Source organism: the organism of the source record quoted next, unplaced genomic scaffold (genome assembly GCF_019419815.1).
Source record: "Pyrus x bretschneideri cultivar Hongxiangsu unplaced genomic scaffold, Pyrus_bretschneideri_v1 Contig16, whole genome shotgun sequence".
NCBI lineage: Eukaryota > Viridiplantae > Streptophyta > Magnoliopsida > Rosales > Rosaceae > Pyrus > Pyrus x bretschneideri.
This window is the reverse complement of record NW_025999457.1, coordinates 3,931,176-3,957,725: the sequence shown is the minus strand read 5'-3', so window position 1 is coordinate 3,957,725 and position 26,550 is coordinate 3,931,176. Positions and strand designations below refer to the sequence as shown.

General features: G+C 37.0%; 1 protein-coding gene, 1 long non-coding RNA gene and 1 pseudogene across 2 annotated transcripts; 1 reads left to right on the top strand and 2 right to left on the bottom strand.

Annotated features, from left to right (window-relative positions):
* The first annotated feature begins 1,387 nt into the window (after positions 1 to 1,387).
* On the top strand, positions 1,388 to 5,487 carry LOC125475844 (annotated as a pseudogene).
* A 5,580-nt stretch (positions 5,488 to 11,067) lies between these two features.
* Positions 11,068 to 11,972, bottom strand: LOC125475795. Its single transcript, XR_007257218.1, has 2 exons — positions 11,712 to 11,972; positions 11,068 to 11,344 (listed from the first exon to the last, which is right to left on the bottom strand). It is a non-coding gene; the product is annotated as an uncharacterized LOC125475795 (long non-coding RNA).
* Positions 11,973 to 17,493: 5,521 nt separating this feature from the next.
* Positions 17,494 to 25,904, bottom strand: LOC125475757 (protein HIRA-like). Its single transcript, XM_048581002.1, is given in 13 exon segments — positions 17,494 to 18,075; positions 18,077 to 18,112; positions 18,114 to 18,341; positions 18,445 to 18,562; positions 19,164 to 19,286; positions 19,392 to 19,632; positions 19,849 to 20,059; positions 20,740 to 21,715; positions 21,852 to 22,255; positions 22,333 to 22,584; positions 22,920 to 23,195; positions 24,593 to 24,740; positions 25,772 to 25,904. Coding segments are annotated over 12 exon segments (3,102 nt in total). The 5' UTR covers positions 24,701 to 24,740; positions 25,772 to 25,904; the 3' UTR covers positions 17,494 to 17,946.
* Positions 25,905 to 26,550: the final 646 nt, after the last annotated feature.

The following is a 26,550-nucleotide window of genomic DNA, read 5'->3' as shown; positions in this document are numbered from 1 at the left end:
TTCTCACTTCTTTAATAACAAATAATTGGTCTTTCATCTAATTTTCTTTTAGAGAAAGATATGAAAATGGCGGGTGAAGTTTAAATTTCGCTTCATATTTGAAAAATTCTTAAGTTAAGTTAAAATCAACAATTTTCATAGATATTTATAACTTGTCGGTAAAATATCGGAAAAATTATCATATTTCCTTAAAATTAATGTTTGACAATCTCTAAAATTTCATTTTAAATTTTCTTCATTTTTATCAAAAACAACTAATATCATTATCGATATTCGATATATCCTTAATATTTTTATAAATTTAAATATGAATATTTTCAACGACACCAGATTTTAAACACCTCATAATATTGACTTTATGCATTAAAATGTAAATTATATAGGAAATTATTTTTCAAACGGTAAATTAATTTATTACTAATTTATGCGAACAAACACATTAACTTCAGCAGCTAGAATATTGAAAAAGTCATTAGTCCAAAAGCATGTTATTGGAAAACACCTTGTTCTTTGGAAAACGTATTTAGCCACATCAGGGCTGCTTGGTTCCACTTTCTTGGCGAAAACTTAAACACCATGAACCTCAAGCGGAAAGCTAGCACGTGTATGTTGTGAATAATTTCTTACTAACATCCCAGGGGGCGAGTTTGAAGTCGGGACACAATGGGTTGAAAATAAACCACTTATTCATAGGAACAATTCACTACTTGCAAATCTCAAAAAGTTTTATGAGAACACGAAAAAGTTCAAGGATGATACGGTATATAATCATTAAGTTATTATATCTTAATGTTGGTGATCTAACCGGTCCAATTTTCATAAAATTAGTTATTTAGAATGTTTGAAAAAATTGCTACCAACTTAAAATTACTTTGAAAAATTGAGTTGTTATTTGTACTTGACTCTATATATATTTTTTTTATCAAATATTAAAGTAGTCAAAATTCTGGATGAAAAGTCAGTCAAATAATATTTTGAGTTGAGTTATATATGCAAATTAACTAACTTGTCCCTCAAATTGGGTTAATTTAATTTCCAACTTGCAATTCATTTAAGAGGATCGTCCACTCTTTTGATTTTAGACTCTTTAACGAACCAATATACATACATACATACATCTATATACATATATATACATGTATACATGTATATATATTGCATGTTGTAGAGGTAATTGCTCTGGTGAGAAAACTGGTACAAACCAAAAGCTTTTGAAGGGCCCATTCTTTGCTCGTTGGACGAGTCCAAGACCTACTTTATTGAAGGGAATTCGTTGGACGTGAAATGCTAAGAAAATTTTTTAAAGTTAAGATTTTTTATGGATTGTTTACCACCTTATATTTTTTTAACACAATGTTTTACAATAGTTGGAGAGTCTCGTAGAGAAATGCTAAGAAGACTTTTTGAAGGTCTACAAAGAGTCTTACTTGTAAAAGAGTCTGTAATCATTTCTCTTGTTAGTAATAGTTGGAAATGGTCAAAATATTAAACTTTGGACTTTCAGTTGTGCTTTTCCTTTAGGAATTGGGAGTACTTCTGTTTTGCAGGCAGAGGCTACAACTTTAAGAATGGCCCTCCAATTTGGCAGTTCCAGCACTACCATAAAATTGCTGTTCAGGGCGATTCGAAGATTTTGATGGAAGCAATTAAGAAATGTATTCAAGTTCCTTGGGCAAATTTTAGGGTAAATTGTTATTTAACTTCTTGAATTATTACTCAAGTTGAAATTAATCCCTTGAACTATTTTTTTGGTAAATTAACCTCCTGAACTATTTAAAATTAGTCAATTGATCTTTTGTCGATAGATTCCATCAACTATTTCGTCAAATTCAAAGGAAAATTAGTCTTTCCTTCATCAATTCTTACTTGTCAACTATAACCATCAATAAACCTATGACATTTGAAAATAAAATAACGTGTGATGATAATGTGAGATGGTCCGTTATATAAACGTTTGTGTTTTATTTTATTTTTATGTTTTTTCATTATGTTATATGTTTTTGAATTATTCTGTGTCTATGTGTCAAAATTTATTGGTGGTTATAGCTAACAAGTAACAATTGATGATGAAATGACTAATTTGCCCTTGAATTTGACGGAATTGATTCCGCAATCTAACGGCAAGGGGTTAATTGCCTGATTTTAAATAGTTGAGGAGGGTAATTTATCAAAAAAAAAAAAAAGAGTTTAGAAGGTCAATTTCAACTAAGGCAATAGTTCAGGAGGTCAATCCGTAATTTACCTCAAATTTTATGGAAGGACATTTGGCACCTACTGCATCAAATTCCTAATTATACGATAAAGTCTTATAATTCGAGCGGCTAACATGGCAGTAGATAGGTTCGATACGTTAGGATTCAACTATAATTAATCTTGAATCTGGTTTAGTAATTTAATAGTTCTTAGGTTAGACTTTGACAAGTTTGTTAATAGGATCAACAAAGGATCCTCGCTCGTTGTAATGTTGTTTTACTTGACTTTTTTATTTTTATTTTTTTCAAATTGGAGAGATAGAAATCAATGATGTTTATGCATTCTGATGCGAGTTTGATCTCTAAAACGATCTCCTCTCGTAACAACTAACAATTTAACCTACTAACACTATCGTTTGTGAAAACATAAAATTACTATTTCAACCTGATTATTTAAATGTTGAAAGCAAGAGTAAAAAAGTAAAAATCGGAATAGAAAACATCGGCGCCGGACATGGCACAGGCAGCATACGGAGGATGTTAGGATTGTGATTATCTTAATCACAAGTAAGCGAACATTGAGCATCTTAATTAATTAGTGATTTGTTTTGATTAGTTACTAGTTGCAGTGTATCATCGACAAGATACCACTGCTCCATTACGGCGTTGCAAAAACTCGAAACTTGCTGCTCAAAGCCTTGGATTTCATGGAAGTAAGAGCCCTGGACCTGCTACGGGGGGTGAGGGGATTGAGTTCTTGCTTTTCTTTGTATTTGCACATTTTTCCTACTGATTTCTTGCTTGCTAGCTTAATTTTAAGTAATTGATTAATTAAATACATATCATTTATCTCCTTGTAGCTCTGGGATGCTGATTTACCTTGCTGCTGTGGGATTCCTTGTCCTTTAAGGTAACGGGAAAGGAACGTCCAAAACGAAAAAGGATTTGGTTTCCATTGGTTATTTAAAGATTTGGTTTCGTCGTCGTTTCTTGTCCGGATTGTTTGAGTCTAACACAATGCCCTGTCCTAGGATCACGCCTGTCAGCTTCAGCACTACTGGATGGGCAAGCCTTCCTGCATTCATCTTTCTCATTCTCGACAGGTTGCCGGAACCAATAGACCATGTTCGTTTCGCTGCCGTTTGCAAGGAGTGGCGTTCTCTTTCCAAACTGTATAATCTTGCAACAAACCGGTGGCGTCAGTTACTTCCCATACTCTTGATCCCCACGAGAATGCCCACAAGCTGACCAAAGACTCGTGTACAGCGTTTCTGAGGGACGAATCTACAACCATGCTCAGTTACAAGTGCCCTTTAGGATAAGGGCTTGCGACTCTAGCCATGGGTGGCTAGCCACAGTAGAGCGCATAGACGAAGGTCTCGTCATAGCACTCAGGAACCCTTTCAGACAAGCATCGCCAGTTATTCGTCTACTTCCCATAGATGTCTTCATCCCCAAATAGGTAGCAAGCTACCATGACCATTTTGTCCGTAAGGTTATCTTGTCCGGTGATCCCTCTCTGAATCCGAACAACTATGTCGTTGTAGCAATTTACGCTTCGAATTCCAGGCTGTCTGTCTTCAAAGCAGGCCAGAAGTCTTGGCATTTGATCGCAAAGTCCTTTGAAACCGCTGATGTTATATTTTATAGAGGCTAAGTCTACGCAGCTAGTATGCAGGGAAGCATTAGCTCACTGGATATTGATAACCCTGGTGCATAGCCGCCACAACTAAAGCTACTCACTCCTAAAGAGCCGTTTAAAAGATATAGCGGTAATGGATATCTTGTGGAATCAGCTAAGGGCGACTTATTTCACATCCTAAGATATTGTTGGATGAGGGAAGTTGCGCCTGACAGGTATTTCAGGTTTCGGACTAAGGGATTTCTGGTCTATAAGTGGGTTTTCAACGATGAAGAGGATGGATGCATTGCGCGCTGGGTTGAGGCAAAAGGCCTTGGAGACGAAGCTGTCTTCCTGGACGACAATCATTCAGTCTCCGTTTTGGCTTCAAACTTTGTTGGATGCCGCCCAAATTCCATATATTACACCGATGATTTCGTTTCAGGCAGTCCGCTGTCCGAAGGTGATGAACCATGTGATATGGGCATCTTCAACTTAAAGGATGGAACCATCGTGCAACATTACTCTTGACACGCCAATTGTCCAAGAGCGCTTTGGGTTGTGCCGTCGTTTAAGGGACTATGTTAAATTATGGTTCATCGATAAGTCGAGATGTTTTTAACTTTGCCGCCGCAATGCCAAGGCATGCCATGCCAAGCAATCTCCTCCTTTTCTTACTTCATCTATTTGTGCCTTATTGCCGGAAATGAGAGTTTGTAACTTTATTTTTATTTACAGTACAACACTTGTGAAATATGTCCTCCAGTCCACATGATGGATGGCTTAGGCTTCAAACATGTATTATTTTACCATCTCAAAGGAGGAAGAAGCAAAAGGGTAAACCTTTTGATTAATTTTTTTTTAGTACAACAACATATTTTACACTAAGGGGAAGGGCAATTAGGCTAAACCCCACAATAGGCAACCTAATTTGCTATTGAACTCGCCATCCACGAGATTCGAACTTAAAACATCTCACTTACAAGTGAAGATGAATATTACTAGACCGTAACCTTTTGATTAATTAAGACGTTGGATATAATATATAGCTCCATCATCCATGTAACAAACATAATGATAAGGAGAATCAACAGCTTGAAAATCTTTTCATTTGTCACAAGACTTGCAGATTCGATTTTGATGGACAAACCAAACACAATAGGATAAGTGACTTAAGAGATGACTTGCGGACAAACCAAACACAATGTTCATAGTTTCTTCTACTTTCACTTCATGTATATGATCTAACATGTCCTCGTCATTTTCTAATGGACGAGACACGTTTTGAGGAATACGTCGACCTGCACTCTTGCCTTAAGCATTATAAAGCCTTGAAAGTCGTAGGTTGCGCATGTAGTGTCGTCCAAGTCCAAAAGACGCGAATCCAGAGCAGTTACCTTGAACGTGTGTTATGTTCGAATATCAATTGCATCACAATGGCCAAACTTGATGTACAAGCAGATCCATAATTCAATCAGACTTGTGGAATTAATGCTCAACATCCGCCTCTCTTTTGGCAATTCATGTATGTTTCCTTCAATGCGAATGACTTTACAACAAGGACAACTATGGAAGAAGCTTCTCATTGAAGGATCGGAAGCGTAACTGTTGACCCTAAAAATTACAAAGCCTACGTGGCGCGCAGGCCGAGTAACTAATAAGCTAACTACGTCCTTCGGTTGAATGCGGGGCGTGCCAACTCGTCGGCCGAGCTCGGCCGAGGAGTAAAATTTGTTGATGTTGCGTTGAGCGCGTTGTTGACTTCTTTATCTTGCGACTGCGGCCGAGGAAGGAACAAATCTCGGCCTTTGGATTCTCGAGCCTGAAGACAAGGCTGCTAGTTCTACGAAGTTCAATATCAAATTCGGCTCCCAAGGTGCCGAATGTAGTAACCTGGTAACACCTCACTTCGCCGAGAAGGCTAATGAGATGACCTCTGCCAATAAGGATTTGAAAATCCTTCTCGACCGAGACTTGGATAGATAACCAGTCGACCTCGACGCAGTGCTGTTTATCCAAACTGAAGGTGCTTCGGGAACGGCTGATTCTACGGCAACAGTGCTGTTTATCCAAACTGAAGATGTTCGCCGGTTGCCTTCACAGTGCTGTTTATCCAAACTGAAGATGTGTCGGCGGAAAAAAGAAAATAAAAAATCTCAAGATGTTTGAGAAGTTTTGCGCAGGGCAGTTGTGTGTTTAATTGGAGGTCCCCTGAATGGTGTTCGCAGCCTTGTATTTATAGAAGCAAATGCATGGTGCGGCTTCACTAGTAGAATTTGATTTCAATTCAAACTGACTGAAAGCCATCATCTCCTAAATTTGCTTCGGTATTATCACCATTTTTCAAAAAGCCCATGTTTTTCCTTCCTTATCCTCTGGATGCATTCCACGTGGCCATTTCCTTATCTCATGATAGGCCAAAGCCTATCACCACCTATTTGCCCGTGCAACCATGCATGCCACATCCTTTTCTTCCAACCACATGCACAAATCCAAAACACCTTTTTTGAAAATGCATAGCCGCACGACATTGAAGCCACCTTTGATCTTCTAATCCGGTAGCATTTAATCTTTTGGACTCCTCAATTATCTCCACATTTTTAGAAATAATTTTCTTAATAATTCCCTAGATAATATTGTGATTATTAAAATCATAATATTATCTAGACAAATTATTAATCAATTATCTCAACCTTCTTCCAATCCAATGGCTCAGAATTTTACTCATTCTACGGTCTCGATTGCTCAGGCCGATAGCGTAAATTTGGGTCCAAACATTGCCCCCCAGTTTCCTTGAGCTTCGGCTCATAAGCCGAATGGTCAAGGAAATTAATTGTTCATAGCCAACAAAATCTCATCGTGTCACTGAAAAAGAAACTTTGCTTTTTGGCAATAACACCCATGTAATATTATCAAAACCACCACCGAATAACCATCATTCGGCCTTACGGAAATTCATTATGTTTCACCAAATGGGCCACCGCTTCTCATCTAACTCGGAATTTATATATATATATATATAGGGGTAGTTGATTGCCTGATATGATTTGTCTGCCATGCCTTTAGCATATATATATATATATACATATATATAGACACACACATACACACAAACACACACACACACATAAAACAAACCTGTGCCGAGCATCATCTCGCCGAGCTCGGCATGTGTGTTCGTGTATATATATGTTAGTGACTTGTAAAAGTGGCTAAACCATATGGGGCCGAGAGAAATGAGCCGAGTTCAAGAAGCATTGGGTTAAAGTCACATCATCAAAACCACCATCACTCGGCTTTGAGGAAATTCATATGTTTTCCACCAATGGGCTCCATGCCAGTCTCAACGGCCTCCTTTTATTAACCGAATGAGCATCTCACTATTCGTGTCTTGGAACTGCGAACACAAACCATTCGGCCAAAACATATATATATATATATATTTTTTTTTTTTTTTATATATTCGGCCATATAGTTTTGTAAAGTGGGCCGAGGATAAAGTGGGGCCGAGACCGAGTAGAACTAGGGTCGAAGACGATGAAAACCATTCCTGGAGCTCGGCCTGCCTATATATACATAACTAATTATATATAACTAATAAAAGTGGTCGAGGAACATTAGCTAGATACGTTTCGTGGCCGAGGAACTTCATTGTCGGCCGAGGTCTTAAAGTGGCCGAAGACCATCATCACATATATATGAATCCAAAACCACAAAAAACAAAATCAAAACTTGGCCCATTGGCCTTGGAATGATGTTGTCGGGCATGCATATTTCTATCACCTCTTTTATATATATATATAAATATATATATATATATATATATATATATATATATATATATTTCTCGACCAAGGCTTGGTGGAAGCAGGCCGAAGTCATTTGGAAGTTCTTCGACCGATCCCCATTTAAAGTATTGGCCGAAAGGCCGAATGATCAGCATCTTCTTGAGTTTCTTGGCCTCGGCTTAGACAGCCGAGAGTTGTCTCTTTTTTTTTTTTTTTTTTTTTTTTTTTTTTTTTTTTTTTGGAAATATCCAACCACGTGAAGGCCTACCACTTAGCACAGGTGGCCTTCTGCAAAAATATATTTTTTTTTTTAAAAACCAAGGACATTTGCCGAGCATACCACTTATTATGTGTCTAATAAACATGGTGGTCATTGGTTAGCTTTCTACAAGGGCTTAATGCCTGTTGCCCCCCTGATTTTCTTAAGTATCGGCCGAGAGGCCGAATGGTTAAGAAAATAATTTAGCAAATGGAAATAAAAGTGGCCGAACCATAATCAGGAGGAGGCCAACGATGTTTTATTCCAAGCTGAGATCTTTTAATATCAAAATTCTCAAATTGATTTTGCTCTAGGCCGAATAAAGAATTTTCTCCAAATATTTTTGACTTGGTGAAATATTTTTTACCATCGGCCGCCAAATGTGTTGGACAATTATTATGCTCCCCAGGCATAACAATTTCGCCAATTTCGGCTTTCAACTCGAACAACTTAGCCGAATGGGATTTCTCCCTATCGGCTTTATCACCAATAATCATATTGATTGGCGTAGTTTCGGCATCTAAAACCATGTCTCCAATTACCATATCAATTGATGTGGTTTTATGGTCTGAAGTCGTGTATCGGTATTGGTCGTCATTGGAACACTCCTCTAAAGAATCATTTTCTGAGTCAATTTTTGGCTCAGAAACTTGAACATTTTCTTCTAGGCCTACCACACTTTTAGTCTCGGCCGAAAAGATAGGTGGCCTTTGTTCCTCGACCAAATTAACAATTTTCTTAGGCCGATGTCTGATTACGGCCGAAGCGGAAAATTGCCCCCCAGTCTTTTCAACCAACCATTCCTCAAATGGAATTGATTTGTAGTCGAAAACGTAAGGAAAATATTTTCCATCTAGCCAGGCATTAAATCGAGCCCTGTCTTCATTTACCCATTGCTCTTGCAGGGTAACATGAGCTTTTATTCTCAACATGTAAGCGAATGACTTTTGCAATTCTTTATGGCCACGAAGAACTTTTTCCACTTCCAAAGATCTCTTTCGTTCTTCATTGTGTTTTTTCAATTCCTCTAGGCGCTCGTACAATCGGCTACGTTGAGCCAGATTGGAATCTTGATATATCATATGAACTTCGTAGTTCTAGCACTGGGTCCCACCGGGCGTGCCAAAATGTTGACTACAAAAATTACAGAGCCTACGTGGCGCGCAGGCCGAGTAACTAATAAGCTAACTACGTCCTTCGGTTGAATGCGGGGCGTGCCAACTCGTCGGCCGAGCTCGGCCGAGGAGTAAAATTTGTTGATGTTGCGTTGAGCGCGTCGGTGACTTCTCTATCTTGCGACTGCGGCCGAGGAAGGAACAAATCTCGGCCTTTGGATTCTCAAGCCTGAAGACAAGGCTGCTAGTTCTATGAAGTTCAATATCAAATTCGGCTCTCAAGGTGCCGAATGTAGTAACCTGGTAACACCTCACTTCGCCGAGAAGGCTAATGAGATGACCTCTGCCAATAAGGATTTGAAAATCCTTCTCGACCGAGACTTGGATAGATAACCAGTCGGCCCCGACGCAGTGCTGTTTATCCAAACTGAAGGTGCTTCGGGAACGGCTGATTCTACGGCAACAGTGCTGTTTATCCAAACTGAAGATGTTCGCCGGTTGCCTTCACAGTGCTGTTTATCCAAACTGAAGATGTGTCGGCGGAAAAAAGAAAATAAAAAAATCTCAAGATGTTTGAGAGGTTTTGCGCAGGGCAGTTGGGTGTTGAATTCGAGGTCCCCTGAATGGTGTTCGCAGCCTTGTATTTATAGAAGCAAATGCATGGTGCGGCTTCACTAGTAGAATTTGATTTCAATTCAAACTGACTGAAAGCCATCATCTCCTAAATTTGCTTTGGTATTATCACCATTTTTCAAAAAGCCCATGTTTTTCCTTCCTTATCCTCTGGATGCATTCCACGTGGCCATTTCCTTATCTCATGATAGGCCAAAGCCTATCACCACCTATTTGCCCGTGCAACCATGCATGCCACATCCTTTTCTTCCAACCACATGCACAAATCCAAAACACCTTTTTTGAAAATGCATAGCCGCACGACATTGAAGCCACCTTTGATCTTCTAATCCGGTAGCATTTAATCTTTTGGACTCCTCAATTATCTCCACATTTTTAGAAATAATTTTCTTAATAATTCCCTAGATAATATTGTGATTATTAAAATCATAATATTATCTAGACAAATTATTAATCAATTATCTCAACCTTCTTCCAATCCAATGGCTCAGAATTTTACTCATTCTACGGTCTCGATTGCTCAGGCCGATAGCGTAAATTTGGGTCCAAACAGTAACTCAGATCAATATCTAAAATTGATAGATTTTCCAAACAGTTTGCAAGAAGTGCAACCCTCATCCTAGCCAACTCCATAACTACACAAGGACTTGTCCTAACTTGGGCTGGAGCTCTGAAACTACCAGAGATGGAGGGCTAAGGAAATCTCGAAGATTCACACACCTCCCTTCAAAACGCGATTGATGAGATCATTAATTTATTTTGCTTGATACTTATGACAGTTGGTGGTGTATTGACAAGAGAGTCTTCCAAACTGAAGTTGAGTTTTGCTTTAGCAGACTTCTAAATTCTTCTTCCTCTAAAGAGCCAATATCCTAGCTAAAGGTAGTCAACCAACTGTGTCATGTCTTTGAAAGAGTGCAGTGTTAGATAAATTCTTAAAAAACAGTATCATGGCTAAAAATTAAAAACTCTAGATGGCTCACGGCCTCATTGATTATAACCTAATAGATTGCACACTCATTCTTGTCTGCGGTGAATACAAAAGTGTTATATTAGGTAATTTAAGATGCATTTGTTGCACGAAACTATCTCGGATTGAAATAGCTTCAGGATTTAAGTTGGACTGACTTAGAATAAACTAAGTTTGACTAACTTAATGCAGTGTTTGGTGTATGTCGGCCTAAGAAGCTGGACTGACTTCTAGTTCTAGTTCAATTCCTAGCCTTCCAATTAAATTACCAATTTTCCTTATATCTTGGACATCAATACATAAAACGCAATTAGCATTGGCCTAACATCCCAACTCTTTCTGTCGAAATCGAATAGCTTAGAACCCTCATAACTAATTTGCAAATTGATCACAATATCTTGTATTCATGGAATTAAGCCCAATGATTCAAAATTACAATTTTTTCGAGAATTCGCAACGACCATGGATTGAACAGACAACCATCCGAAGAATATAATCAATTTTAAAGGCTACACGGCTCTATTAATCACAATCAAAATTCTAAACTTGTTCAAATTCTAAATAGCAAGAGAAATCAACCAAATTGTGAACTTACAACCAAACAAATTACGACAGAGAGAGAGGGAGTTGATGAGAGAGACGAACCGTGAGCTTTTGTTTTTTCCATAATCCACCACCACGCTTTCCCCTCCGTGGTTACTACCGCCGTCGCTGCTGCTTCTGCTGCTACTGCTCGCTCTACCCTCTGTGAAATGCAGTAAGCTTCCTACAAGTCGATCATAATTAGTGAACTGGTTAGTATATATGGCAATGGCAATGGTGGCTGAAGACAAGCAACGGATATGTATATGTAGACACAGCTACTCAAACCCAACAAAGTTCTACACAACCCAGCAAATCTTTTTAATACAATCTTACCCATCCAAATAAAACTTTAATGCATAATTACCCATCCAAAACCATAAAATTCAAGAAAACTAAAATTATCCAAGAAAATTGGCAATATTTGAGCTAAAAATTCAAAATTTTCAGAGATACAAACCCAAAGCAACGAAATTAATCAAAAACACAATAATAATTTCATTATTTGCAAAACAAAATCGAAGAAATAGATCGTCGGATTTAGAATTTACCAGACGAGGAGCAGATAGAAAAGTGATTAATAGAATAAAAAAGGCTACGGCCGTTTTTGGCTAGGGTTAGTGGGTTTGGATTGTAATTTTATTTCACAAAATAGAATCAAAATAAAGTGGTGCATGCGGTGTAAGATCATGTGGAAAGGATGGGTGAATGATGGAATTCCAAGAGAAGGTCATTCACCTTTGAACTATGACTCTTCCTTCACAAGCATAATATGACTCCCTAAATTTACAAATGAATCTTGAGTTTATGATCTTTTTTTTTTTTTTTTTTTTTTTGTTTTGTTTTGTTTTGTTTTGTGGTGGGAAACTTTGTTTTCTTAGCCTGGTACTGAGGTGATTTTGAAAAAATTGGCTATTATTATGTTTGGTAAACATTCAGCTTCAGTTTTTTTTCACAGTTTTGGATGAAAAAAAGCCAAAAACACAAAGCTGCAAAACCTAGCTTTGAAAAATCAGTTTTTTTTCACATCTGTTTTACATAAAAGTTTATCAAACACTATAATATTACTTTTTTTATTTTTCAAAAGCAATTTTACAAAAAAGTTTACTAAATACTCTGCTGCTTTATTTCACAGCTGCTTATTCTCAGAGCATAGCAGAAGTAGGTTTTTTTTCAAAGCACAACAATACCAAACTAACCCTTATTCTTATGTCGCACAGCTGGTGATATGGTGTCATCCGTCTGCGGAATTTTCAGGTTCCATTTAATGATTCACTGCAACATCATATATGGGGCATAGCTGGAAATAATGTTCATGGAGGTACAAGCAACTGAGGACACAAGTCTTTATGGAATTGTAAAACGACCACGCATCGCCAAACTTTTTTTCAATTTTAAGTGAGTCATTTTGTCAGCATTTGGCCAACCTATACCTATTTTTAATATAACAAATATTGACCCTGAAGACATATTATAAAACATTACCTGGGTTCAAGCTACTCATGATCTGATTACAAGTAATGAGGTGCACTTGTGAGAAGTTTGGAAGACGGTTCGTACCTTGTTTTGCGAGAAGATTGGTGCAAGAAGTCTGGAGATCTCACCCCGCTTCTAAGTTCATCATCTTTTTCCTCTTCCATTTCGAACACCTCATCTTTACCATCCTCGAGATTGAACAATTATTCATCTTCCTCAAAGAATTATTTCTCTTGCTCATTGATTTATAACAATCTACTTGAAGAAGACATTGTAAAAACTCGAGATTTATAAACTATGAAGAAAGATTCTGAGCTATTTTGATTTTGGTGTATGACTTTAGGATGGATGAAGAGTTTATATGGGAAAAAAAGATGAGGTTGTAAATAATGCCATGTGGCACGACGTGATTGGTTAAAAATCTTATCGAAATATATTCTCAAGGATTCTAAACAGATAGTGACATGTGGCGCAATATGATTTGTTCAAAATCTTATCAGAAATCTGTCCATATAATTCTTACAAAATCATGACACATAGCACTACAGAATTGGCTAAAAATCTACTTAAAAATCTTATCCGAAAAATTGTACTTTTGGATCATAATTCGTGACGTGACAAAATTGGTTAAAAAACCTATTCGAAATTAAAAATAAATATTAAAAAAATAAATAATATTTTGATGCGAATTACCTAGGCTATTCAGATTAGGAGTGGAGATGCACTAGGACAGCTAGTGTTAGTTACTATTCGTTTGGGTGGATTGAATTGACTATTAACTAGGAAACTTTTTACGGTTCATTACAGGCAGTTACAACAATTAATGACATCACTGCCGAAACATTCATGGGTATAAACTATAAATCACAGAGATAGAAGGCAAAAATTCAAATATAATAATTGGCTAGGGAAAAAAAAAAAGAAAAACAAGGAACTCGTGATGAGATACAAATTAACTTTCCCCTACAATTAATACATTTTTCTTCTGCTCATCTGAAAATTCTGAACTACAATTAAATCCGAAACAAATTAATCGTACATAAATAAGAAAAATCCGCTCGCACAAGTTAACATGCATCCTCCTAAGGCCCGTTGTGGCATAGGGCGAGCAGGGCGACTGCCACTGCCACTGCCAGGCTCCAAAAAAAGTTGGGTTCACAAGTTGACACATTGCGTTCCTAGCGAGGAATCCCCATGCATGCATGCGTATAACTAGCAAAGGCCGTCGCAATGTGGTGATCTGATGATGAATACTAGTTATAGGGAACATGGTAGTACTTCCCTTTACACATGCACCTGTAAACAATTGGGCATGACTCTGAAACGAAGCACTTGAAGCTCACCATCACTCTTTTACATGGAAAGCACGGTCCGCACGCATGTGAACAGTCCGGCAACTTCGACCCGCTTCCAAGTAGGTCCTTCCTCGCTTCTTCCGTTCCTCCTTCCTTGCTTCGGTATAGGTTGTCTCTGTTACCGGCTCCGACTTCTCTTTGAAGGTCTACTGAAGTATCAAGGAAGACAAATTAAGAGTGATCATATATATGTAACCAACATTAATGAATGAGATATGGATTATACGTACGTGGGACGTGAGGAAGCCTAACACATAGGCTTCTGCCTATCGTAATTAGCATGAAGAAAACCACAAGGAGGAAACTTGTGTGAGCTGCAACTCCAACAGACAAGTTCTTCTTCATGTTTTGTTTGTAATTTGTAGTTCTTGTAGTGATTGAAATTAACTACACAAATACGAGGAACTACTCAGTAGCACGGAAAATAAACTGATGAAGATTAACTTTAAAAATATTAACTCTAAGAAATCAAGCGATAAGAATTGTTTAAAATGTCGGACTACTAAAGGCAAATCCTGAAAAGAGATTTCATTACAAAGGAAGACTTAAGAAAAGCTAAAGAGAGAGAGAGTAAGAAAGAAGAAGGTGCATGATAAGGGATATCGATGGGGGTAAATATATACACATAATTTATGTAAGGGGTAAAATATTAAATGGAAATGAGGAGGGAATGGTTTTAAATGTGGCATGTGGCATGTGGCAGGGTACATCTGTTGCACTTCACATGATCCACGGCCATCCTTTCAATTTCAAAGTATCACATGTTTTGGCAAGTTTTCCAATTTTAACATAAAGTCCCAGATTTTGCAGTGCCCACAAGTGATGATTTCAAAAGCACAAAATTTGGAACTTGTACTGTTACTTTAAATATATAGATACTGAAGTGCATGTCTAAAATTATACTATTGGGTAAGAATCCTTAGTGTAAAAATATTGACGTACTAAAAAAAAAAAGGAATTGTTATTGTCACTCTAAAAATCTCATTCTATCACTCCAAACTTTCTATATTTGGAAAGCAAAATACACTTGTGAGGAGTGTAGAATGAGATTTTTAGAGTGCCAATAACATTCCCAAATAAAATTACAATATTAGGTCATATAGTAGAATGTACAAAAATTTAAAAGCTAAACAGCTCTCTTAATCGAGAAAAACTTGTGTGGGGCTTGGCTTGCCACTGGACTTCGTTAGTGGCACTACAATCTACTTAAAATTCGCCACGCGGCAAGTCTTAAATATAAACTTTTATCATTCTTTTATATTTAAAATTTTTATAGTTATTTTTTTAACTAATTAATATATTATATATATTAATGTTATGTTTCCTTTTTTATTTCTTTCCCCCTATTTTTTTCTTCCCAAATCCCCCCTCCCCAACTTTGTTTTGCCGTAGGTCTTAGGACTCCCTCCCCTTTCTTTCTTTCCCAGTTTTGTTTCTTTCTTTCTTTAAAAAAAAAAAAAAAAAATCTCATTGCGTAACATTATTTGATTTATTTCTTCGAATATGCCCTTTACGAAGACTGAACCCCTTCCTCAAAGTATAAGCATTGCATACTTGAAAAGCTTCAGCATCTGAATGCACCATCATTCCGATTTTTAGATCTTCTTCAAACTCCATTGCCTCAACAGCAACCGATCAATTGAAAAAAAAAAAAATCAAAGATTAAACTAACATATTAATTAAAGACTCATAATAAAGAAGGTAGTGAACATAACAGATACCCTAATTCATATTATAAGTATAAAAAACTAAAAACCCTCATCCGAACCCAAAAACCCCCAATTAAAAGAAAAAAACAAAACCCTAATACAGCTATATATGTGGATTATTCATGTCATATGATCAAAGCAACTATTGTATAAAGAAAGAAAAGAAACTTGCACATTCTTGGTTGCTTTCCATGATAAAATTGGAGTGGGTGCAGAACTTTTTTTTTTTTTTTTTTTTTTTTTTTTAAAGAAAGAAGGAAACAAAACTGGGAAAGAAAGAAGGGGGAGGGAGTACTGAAACCTAAGACACCTATGGCAAAACAAAGTGTTTTTTTTGGGGGGTGGGGTGATTTGGGAAGAAAAAAAAATTGGGGGAAAGAAATAAAAAAGGAAACATAACATTAATATATATATATATATAATATTAATTAGTTAAAAAAATTATTATAAAAATTTTAAATATAAAAGAATGATAAAAGATTATATTTAAGACTTGTCACATGGCGAGTTTTGAGTGGATTGTAATGCCACTCAACGAAGTCCAGTGGCAAGCCAAGCCCCATACAAGATAAATTCAGATTAAATACTGAGTTTGACTTCGACTTTAAGGAAAAATACAGGTTTAATTAAATTTTATAAAATAGGTCACAAATTTTATTGCAGGTGACCGGTTACTAAATAAAAGATAGGGCAGATTTCTAACTTGTTCTCAAGTTTATTTCTTTTATAATTTTAAAAGGTCCGGTGCAGTGTGAGGTGAACTTTGAGGGTTTAGGGTTTTCGAAGGTTCGTCAAGGGCTGGTGTTGATCATTTTCGGTTAGGGTTTTAGCATTTTATTGGGAGGGGCTTAGGACTTGGAATTTATTTTTGTAAAAAATAAATACATATTTAAAATAGGGACGGATCCGTGACACCGTATTTTTGACATAAATTTTGGCACAAATCTTAAACCGTTAGATTTATACTTTTAATGGTTGAGATCTAATTTGACATGGCATTTAGTTAATTTTCTAAACAAATATACATAGAAAATTAAAATTTTAAAACTTTTTAATTATCACTTACATTCTCTCTCCTCAATATTGTGATTGATTTGTTCCCTCGCTTTCCTTTTTTATTTTTTATTTATTTATTTTCTCTTCTCTTGCCATCACTGTTAGTCGATCTGTTATGGTGCTCTGGTTATTGCATCAAGATTCACATTATTTGTGAGATGAAGACTAGTCAACAATTATCTAGAGTGAACACCAAAAATTGACAACAAGATTAGGTGCATGAAATTATAATTAGAAAGTTCAAAGATTTATTTCCAATATAAATTTGTTTGAAAAAAATAAATATCTAACTAATTAATTGCCTTACTAGATTAGATCTCAACCATTAAAAGTGGACCAATCTAATGGTCTAAAACTTACGTAAAAAAATGTAGTCCTACGGATCCGCCTCCATTTAAAATTACTAATACATACATATATATAATATGATACCAGCAATCTTGTGGTTCGGAGAAAATTATAGAAGTGAGAGGTATTGGAGAAAAATGTGGAAGAAATTTAATTCATTTAAAATTTAAAATTACTAATTTATGATATCCAAAGACGGACAACAACTGCGGTTATTGGCGTTTGCGTTTGCTTCCTGTGATTGCAACAAATTGTCATCGAAGCAGAGTATTTGATTGAATTGTGATTTTGTTCAAATATTGACCATTCAAAACCCGAAGCCACAAGCCATCACCGTTTTTACAGCCTACTATTTCCAACCAGTGCAGGAAAGAATCAAGTTTAATTCATTAGACGAGTAAAATTTATGAATAATTTAAGAAAAAAAATTTACCAATAAATTACACACAGTACACAGACGTGTTCATCAGCGCCTTATGGCAGGCACGCCTAGTACAACACCAGAAGTCTACAACTACAAAATATTAAGCGACCTTAATTCCGATAACGCCGAATAATGTACAAGCCGGCTACATATGGTACACTACATTTGGAAAGTCCTTTTTTGGTCTAAATGCGTCTGAGAGGAAACCATCAACAGATCACCAAACATTGTCTTTAACACAGCATATGATATGCTTTCAGCCGTAGTTAGCTTTTCCCCGAGAAGAAAGGTGATCGGAAAAATGGACTCCAGTCTAGGAAGGTGATCGGCGAAACATATACATAGGTCATCATCAAGAGGACTCCAGTTCAACTACAAGTTAACACGCGCTATTTCTTGCATTTCCCAGATGCAAAACTCAAGAACCTGCATCTTGTGCAGCAACACTAACTTGACTGATCATTGGCGGATCTGGATTAACTTTGTCTTCGGCTACTGGAGCAGAATTTTCTGTATCTGTTGCTAACTGGGAAGAGTCCTTTTGGTCAGGTTGAGGCAGGAACAGACTTCGTTTTCTCTGTTGCTTGCAGGGACAATGTCCAATTCGTTTGTCCTGGAAGGAGCAGAGTCCATTTCATCAGCTGCTGGTGGATGTGCTGTCAGCGAAGTTTGAATCTTTTTCTCTATATTTGTTTCAGCACTTTCATATTCGGAAATGAGATCCATGAATTCATTAAGCAGTCTCTGTACTTTTCTATTTGAAGCCATTGCTGGAAGGATATCTTCTCGTAAAAGTTTATGTTTCCTCATTCCCTGCAAAAGCAAAAACACAAGTGAAAAACATGTATATGAACAGCAGGGGGGAAATGGGTTGAAAAATAGCAAGACACCCAAAGAACTGTATGGACAGCCTTACAAGCACACAAGGATCCCATGTCGAGCTGTTTAAATCTAAAGTTGTATCGCCCACCATCCCAGTTGGAGGTCCAAGGAAACTCTCACACACTTCTCGTAAACGAGACTCATCTGCTTCTCTGAAATCAGTGAAAACATAGTCATAATATATATATGTATGTATGTATGTATGTATGTATATGTGAGTATTGCTGCAGAAACTGAAGTTATTATGCATCAAAAGTTTAAAATTGTTAAAGATCAACACACACACACACACACACACACAAATTATGTTGGCATCACATCTTAAGAACAGACATTCAGAGCCCACAAGCAACAACATCCACTGCACGGACATAAATACATCTCTTACTTTTACACTTGCTGACAACATTGACAACCAAACATATACACCCCATTTTGTGAGAGTGTCTAAGAAGTCTTCAATTTTAACATACTTTAAGAGTCAAATTTGCACAACCAAATTCACACCTCATGTTTTTTGCTGTATAACGGGTAAAAGATGATGCCACCAACAATAAAAAAGTGCAGAAGCAGAGCATACCAGTAGAAGTTGAAGAGAAGAACCACCAAGGAACATTATAATAATAAAAGAGTTTCTCAAAATTAGTAGAAATGTATGTGCAAATAGCACAAAAGAGCAGCAGCAGGAGGGCAAGGACATATAGGTCTTCCTATATTCAATTATATATGCACAAAAGAAAGAAAAAAAAATACCTTGCAAGGAAGCGAATATATGATAGAAGGCATTGGCAATAGTCTTTAGCTGACTTTAAAGCTAGCGAGGAAGCCAACTGAGCCTCCAAGTGAGCACGTGTCTGCACCCCATCGTCTGTCACCCTACAAGAAAATAAAACAAATCAATTCCAAAAGCAGGATACTAAACTGCAGTGTGCAGGTCAGCACATATTATAATCTCAAAATTCCATAGTTTTCAGTACAAACCTGCTCCAACCTGGCTTTCTGGCCACGTACTTCCTAACATCAATCTGCAAAGCAGCCAGCTCACCACCCTGAGTTGAACCTGAATGCCAGGAGCTTGCAAAATTTGACCCAGGAAAGCAGTCATCTGCAACCCTAAGCCAACACATCAGGCCCATGTCAAAGAGGAAGGCATGGCGAGTGGCAAGAACAACAAGAGGAGAACCAGATCTTGATAGCTTTGCTGATATAACTTTGATCACGCCTGGAATGCATGTATTAAAAAAAAAAAATCAGAAATAAGAGATTATATAAAAAAAGGGATCAGAAATAAAAGGAGAAAACAATACCCACAGCCACAGTGGTCAAGATGTTAAGCACATCTAGACCTCATGCTGACAAGACATAGGCTATGGCTATCCACCAAATAGAGATCCAAAAAGACACTTCAAGGGTTGAAAAGACAAGTGCAATGTGGTACCTGCATCTTTTGCAGATGGGTTTGGGTTTGAAGCAACCAGAGATGCCAATGAGTCATGGAGGAGACAATTCTGCTTGAATAGATCCCATACATAAAAGGATCCTTTTCTTGTGACCAAAAATAATTTCCAGCGCTCGTCACAATCTATAAATATTGCTGCAGATCCTACCATCATAGTTGGCATAGCACGTCTCCCGCACGTTGTGTAAACCTACTCAAGGCAACCAACAATTTCCATAAGTTAAACAAATTCAACCACTTACACCAAGCTTGGTGGTAACTGGTAATATTTATGTCTAAATCTATAATGAACATAAATGGCATAATGCTTTTCAGAATAGTTAGGGAGATTGAACTCGCTTTTGAGAATTAGGACTTTGGGTATTCCTCCCCCTTGAATGAACCGTATGTCCAACCAAGAGCTTAAGCCAAACAATTGTGCAAAACCTACATCTCTTTTTTTAATGGATTTTCAAGAGTACCTTAAGAAAAAGAATGCTAAGATCTGAGCCTCCGGTACATTAGCATCTTTCTCAGTTACAATCACTTAAAAATAAAATGCTGCAAAGGAAATAGAATGCTATTGCTTCAAGGGTAATTCAATAGAAAAGATTGATTAGAAAGAACAAGTTGGCTTCAGAATTCTAGTACCAAGAAGATGTTTGTCATAATGTGTGACTAAGTCGATGTCGAAAGAAACATTTTCGTGACAATTATGCTAAACTTTAGATGGGATCTGAGGAGTGCAACCGCCAAGGAAACAAATTGAAATATATTATGCAGAGTTTTGACTTAATGTGAACAAAATCTATTAATAACACTTGGGAGAAAAAACAAAGAAAAGGATAAAACTTGAATGTATACAAGTGCAAAAGCAATATCGATTCTCACCTGTATGCATCCATCTTCACACCCAACAGCCCAGAAGTTTGCATTTCCAGCTAAAACAGTGACTTTCCCAGATATCCTATCTGACCAAAGAGTCTGTAACCCTCTTGCACAAGTAATTTCTGTTTCTTTCATGATAAATGTATTTCCCAAGCCAACGATGTCGTTTGCAGCGTGTTCCCGAGGTCGAGCTTCCAAGAAAACTGGTACATTGTCTTCCCCTTCTTTCCTATCAAACACCCTAATTGAAAGAGTGGAACATGAAGAACCTGCTGAACTAGAAGCCTTCAAATTACCTGACTGTTCCACAGCTATGCTTTCATCTCCACCTGTGGAAGAAGGAACCTTCTCAATAACAAGGCTCTTGGTAATCATAGCTCTAGCAGTAACCCCATGTCCTTCCTTTATTTCAGTGCTTCTGCCAATTACTCCCCTAACAGAACTTTCTTTGATGCCACTATCAGCAGCAATTAATCCATTCTCATCATTGTTTTTATCAGAACGTACAGAAGGGAAGTCAAGTGCCTGGGTTTGAACCCCAGCAGATATATTTTCCTGCTGCAGAGGCACCCCAACTGCTTCTGGAATAATCCTCTTTCTACCATCAGGGCGTCTATATTCCCTCTGCTTCACGGGACTTGAAATTCTGGCAGGTATTGAAACCTTATTTAAGCTGTCTGCAGAAATTATTGTTGCAACCGTTGCTTCAGTAGAAGGTTTTACAACTGTCTCGTTTTGCTGAACTTCCAGAACCAGTTTTTTGCTTGAGGCTTGCTTAGCAGATGCTGCTTCAAACAATAACTGAGCTGGGCTTTCTGCTAAATTTGCTTGCCGACCTCTAACATCACCATAACGGTTTCTCTTCAATTCATCCAGTTCAGCATCGCTTAAACGGTTACCAAGTTCTTTAACATCAAAATGGAAAGTTGCCACCGAACCATCCAAAGAACATGCAAAAAGTGAATAGCCATCAGGGCTCCTATTTCAATGAGAAAAACATAAACACATTACATAAAAGAATAACCACATAAAATGAATAAAAAGCTAAATTAAAAATGATATAGAATATGAAAAATACTAAATGGCAGATATTTATTGTAAAATGGAAACCATACCAGGATAAATCCACAACACTTTGAGTAAAGAAATGCTTTGCTACAAAGAGAGGTCGGGGACTTGCAGTAGTCCATACTGTTATAGTCTTGTCCTGACTCCCAATAGCAATGACATTATAAGGTTGTGGTTCTTTCTCTTTTTCTCCTGTCTTTGAAGCCCCATTAGTCCACCCGATGGGTGCAGCTGCTTTTTCCTGAGCATTGGAAATATTCCTCCTAAACATTGAATGGTTAAACTTCACCACGATCACAGGGGCATTATGTCCTAAGAAGTCAAATGTAGCAGACCATTCCCCTCTCTCTAGAACAGGTGCAGAATGCCTTGGTTTTTGGAATCCGTGAGTGGTAGTAATGAAGTGGCCACAAGGGGACCATCCCAGCCGCCTGAAAAAGGTGGATCCAAGCTGAAGAAACACAGGCATGTTAGAAAAAGATGTTGGAACTTGTATAACGATAAACTTCATTGACACGATTAACATACTGATTTTTGCCAATGGCCGTCTGTCCTGTGAGCAAGGCTCCAGTCACTTGTTCGCCAAATAATTACAGTCTTATCATCTGATTGACTTGCTATGAAGGAGCCAATTGGATCCCAAGTAACTCCTTTAACCAGGCTAGAGTGACCCCTCAGAACAGCAGTGCAAATACCATTGCTCATGTTCCAGATGTGTATAGTGTTATCTAAACTTCCACTGGCCAACATCAAGTCATCTGGAGACCAATTAAGATCCACCTACTTTAAGCATGGAAAAACAACACCTCGGAAAGACAACACCCATCAGGAACCTATAAAAAAATTTCATAGCATTCATTTGGGAAAATTGAAATAAAACACAACTAAACTATCCATGTTTTTTTCTTTGGAAGGGCAGCTGCAATCATAGATCTAACTTCAAAGACCCAATTCACTGTAGCTCAAGATAATCCACCAAAAGCAAGATGACTTGATTTTTGAAAACAAAAGGTGGATCATATTCATGAAGCAAAACATACTCCATTTCAACAAACTATAAGATGAAAGAATTTATTTAGGTGGTGCCTCCCAAATAGTGAAAGCAATGTCATTACCACATCTGCAGTATGCCCTCTCAAAGTCATTGAAACTTTCCAATTTTCAAGGTCAGGTGGCTCTCCACTGCCAAACTCAGTGGTTCCTGAACCAGGCTTTCTCTCATGAATTAGAATCACTTGGTCATCTGATCCTGATGCAAGAAACTGACCATGTTTAGCCCACCTAACACAATTCACAGAACCAAAGTGATCACGGAGAGTTGCAAGTAGCCTCTGGGCTGATTCTTCATTATCCAAATCCCTGCCAAGGGATTTCATATTCCATACCCGCACCTGTAAGTGGTAAAGTGGGGAGGAATAAATCGCTTCCATGGTATAACAAATGATATCATGTAAGTTGATGCAACAAGTCTGAATATAAATAAATATAAATGTGACTATGACCAGATGTGTCTTAACACAAGATATACCGTCAATGAGATTATGTGGCTGTTCAAACACCATGTGCAATAATGAATTATAAAACATAGTTTTATGGGAAAATTTGAATGTATGCACAGAATGCTCCCACTATTAGTGACGCCAGTGGTGATCATTTGGACTTAATTGTTTTTCTGATTTTTCATCCAAATGTGTTTGCAATGAATTCTAGTACTAGAATATGATAGCACAAATACAATGACATGATTTACTTCAGGTCCAGAACGCACGTAGAAAATGGCTTCATGGTCTTAAAGAATGCAAGTAGCATGGAGTACACCTAAAGTGGAGGCATTACTTTCAAACTATGGTGGACCTTTGCCACACCAGATTCAGACTTTGAGGAGATGAGTTATGCCATACGTGAGATGCTACCTCTAAGTATCAATATTTTTCATCTATTGCATTTAAATGTCAATTGTGAATTAATAAAAATTAGTAAGGTACAGATAGCACAAGAAGTACTTCAATAACCATTTTTGAAATACGTAAACCTTAGTTAAAAAATGATAAAATATAAAAAAACACAATAAGGGTTCCATTCTAGTAGACAAGAAACATAAATGAAAACGCTAAAATGAAAAATAAAAAATATTCAATAAATATCTGCTTAAACTTTCACTATCACACACCGGAAATACATGCAACCTTACAAACAAGTTATGCTCTAAACCAAAAATATAATATCCTTAGCTTCTGGATTTAAAAGCTATTCTGTATTTTTCTACATAGATTTAAAATGGTGGATTTATATTTGACTACAAAGTTTAATTTGTTTTCATCAAACGTACTCTAACATAAAAAGATAGATTTATCTATCATCAATTCTGAGGAATTCGGAATCCACCCTATTCTGATTTCCATTTTTTATTAACACAAAACAAAATTCCTAATAAGAACTCAGATCCCTTCTAAAAACACAAACCAAACATATCATTAGACATAAGTTACAACTTATATCCACCAAATTTTCCACCAGCAAGGAAGACACTCTTATTGAAAATTTGAACAAACTAAGCTCATCAAATGCATTCTGAGGTCAAGAGTCTTTGGAAACTCGAATGTACTATCTGATTAGTACTTTCCCAACTAAACCACAACAATGATGTAAATGACATATCATTTAACAAGAAAATTTGTAAAGTTCCCAAAAGGAGTACAGGTTGGAGAAACAATAAACAATGATTTTTTTTGAATTTTCTACATTTCCTAAACAAGAAAACAGAGTAGAAGGAGGAGAGGAATTGTACCTTGTGATCACCCCCACCAGTGGCAAGCCTAAGTCCACCAGGTTGAATGTCAATGGAGAAAATTTGCATTCCCTCATGTCTAATCCAACTGGGCTTCTCTGAAATCATCTCTGCTACTTATTTCCAGAACCTAACAAAACAATAGCACCTGATGAGCCCAAAAGTCAGACTATTGAAACACCAAAAGCCAAAAGCCACATTTGAGTTAACGAACCAAAAATATAAGCCAGTAAAAGGAAAAAAAAAACCACCTCCTACCTTGAAATCATTCAAAACAGGTATGCAAATTCATGGCTTTTAAAACAACATAGGCCAGAATAAAGTGCCTCACAAAGGGCCAGCTGAGACAAAGAAACAAGATCTCGCTCAAAGAAGGATTTAACTTGTTGCCTTGCCATAGCACCAAGCCAGAAGGTTATGCAAGATTCAGTGGTTTGGAGCAGGAAAACTCGATGATAATGAAGTATAATAAACCAAATCCTATTTTTTGGGCCAGAGGAGTCAGGAGAGAAAACCAAGGGATCACTGCTCTACGAAAATTGCAAGCCACGATCAAGTTTTTGCATCATAAGAATGATTTTTCGGGACAATTACTTTTTATTTGCATAAGAAAAAAATACATCGTAGTTATTTACTTATATGCGTTCTGATCACAAGCATATAACAGAGTCCAAAAAAAAAACATCATGCAAGATTCAAAAATTAATATACAATTGGAGTAGGTTTATCAAAGTAATTAACCTTAGTAGGTCCCCTTCTACTAATTTCGCCTAATGCATACGATTCCAAACGCAACAAGAAGCTTAACACGAATTCAATTGAAAAATAAATAAATAAATAAATAAAAAACCTTGAGGAAACCACAAAGAAGCTTAATTAATAACAAGGAAATCATCAGATTTCAAATTCCAGAAAGAAAAAAAAAAAATCCCAGTGTTGGAGCATTGAATCTAAATTCAAAACCGAGGAAACGAAGAATCAAAGGTTGATCACAAGCCAATAAGCATTAAATACCCACGAAGCATGGTACCCAGAGTCCGCAAGAACCCTAAAAAATGCAAATTTCGAACCAGTTTGGAAACCCTAGCGTGGGAATTTGAGTCTGGCATCAAAACAAACGAAATGAGGAGCACCATTGAAACCCTAGAATCGAACGTTTTGAGGAGATTGCTTGCTTACCTTTGTGTCGAAAAAGAGGCCCTTTCTTTGAGCGCGTTGAGAGAGATTGAAGGGAGATTGAGAGAGATTGTTGTGAGAGTGGACGTCTTAGTGAAGGCTTTGCAGACGAGGGAGTAGATGTTCATCGCAGAAACAAGGGGGTAAGACGTGGTGAATTTCAAAAACCATTAAGGGTATTTCTGGTATTTCAAAACTTTTAAAATGTACAGTAAGCTGAACCGGTGGAACTAAAGTTTTGGATTGCTGACTAATTTTTATTTTTTATCTTAGATAAAAAATGAATTCAAAAAGATCAAGGTTAAGATATTAATAAGTGTATGTGGAAGGTAAATAAGTGTTTAAATAACACTATTCTTGTTTAATTTTCTATTAGAATCCTTGCCGATCTATTTCTTTGAGTTTTGTGATCGGTCGATCATCACTTCCAAACTCAAGCTCTCTGATTGTTCTTATTTAAATGACAAGACTCAAGCAAGGGGTAAAAGCTATGAGAATTGGTAAGAGTATTGGGTTTCATAATTGTCAATTGATTTTATGGTATAACATCAGCTTTCTTCAAGAATATTGTTCTCTCATGTGTTGGGAGGTTGCAACTCACCCAAATTGTGTTTTCTAGCCTTCAAGTTTTTTGGTGCTCACATCTAATCATCCCCAAAGAATGCCTAAGGGATGTTACTTGTTTAGGGTGTTCTTCAGCTAAGGTGGCTTGGTTGTCCCCCTAAATCAGAAGGGGACCTTGGCTCAAAGAGGTTCCATTGTTGGAATAAAGCTTTTATGAT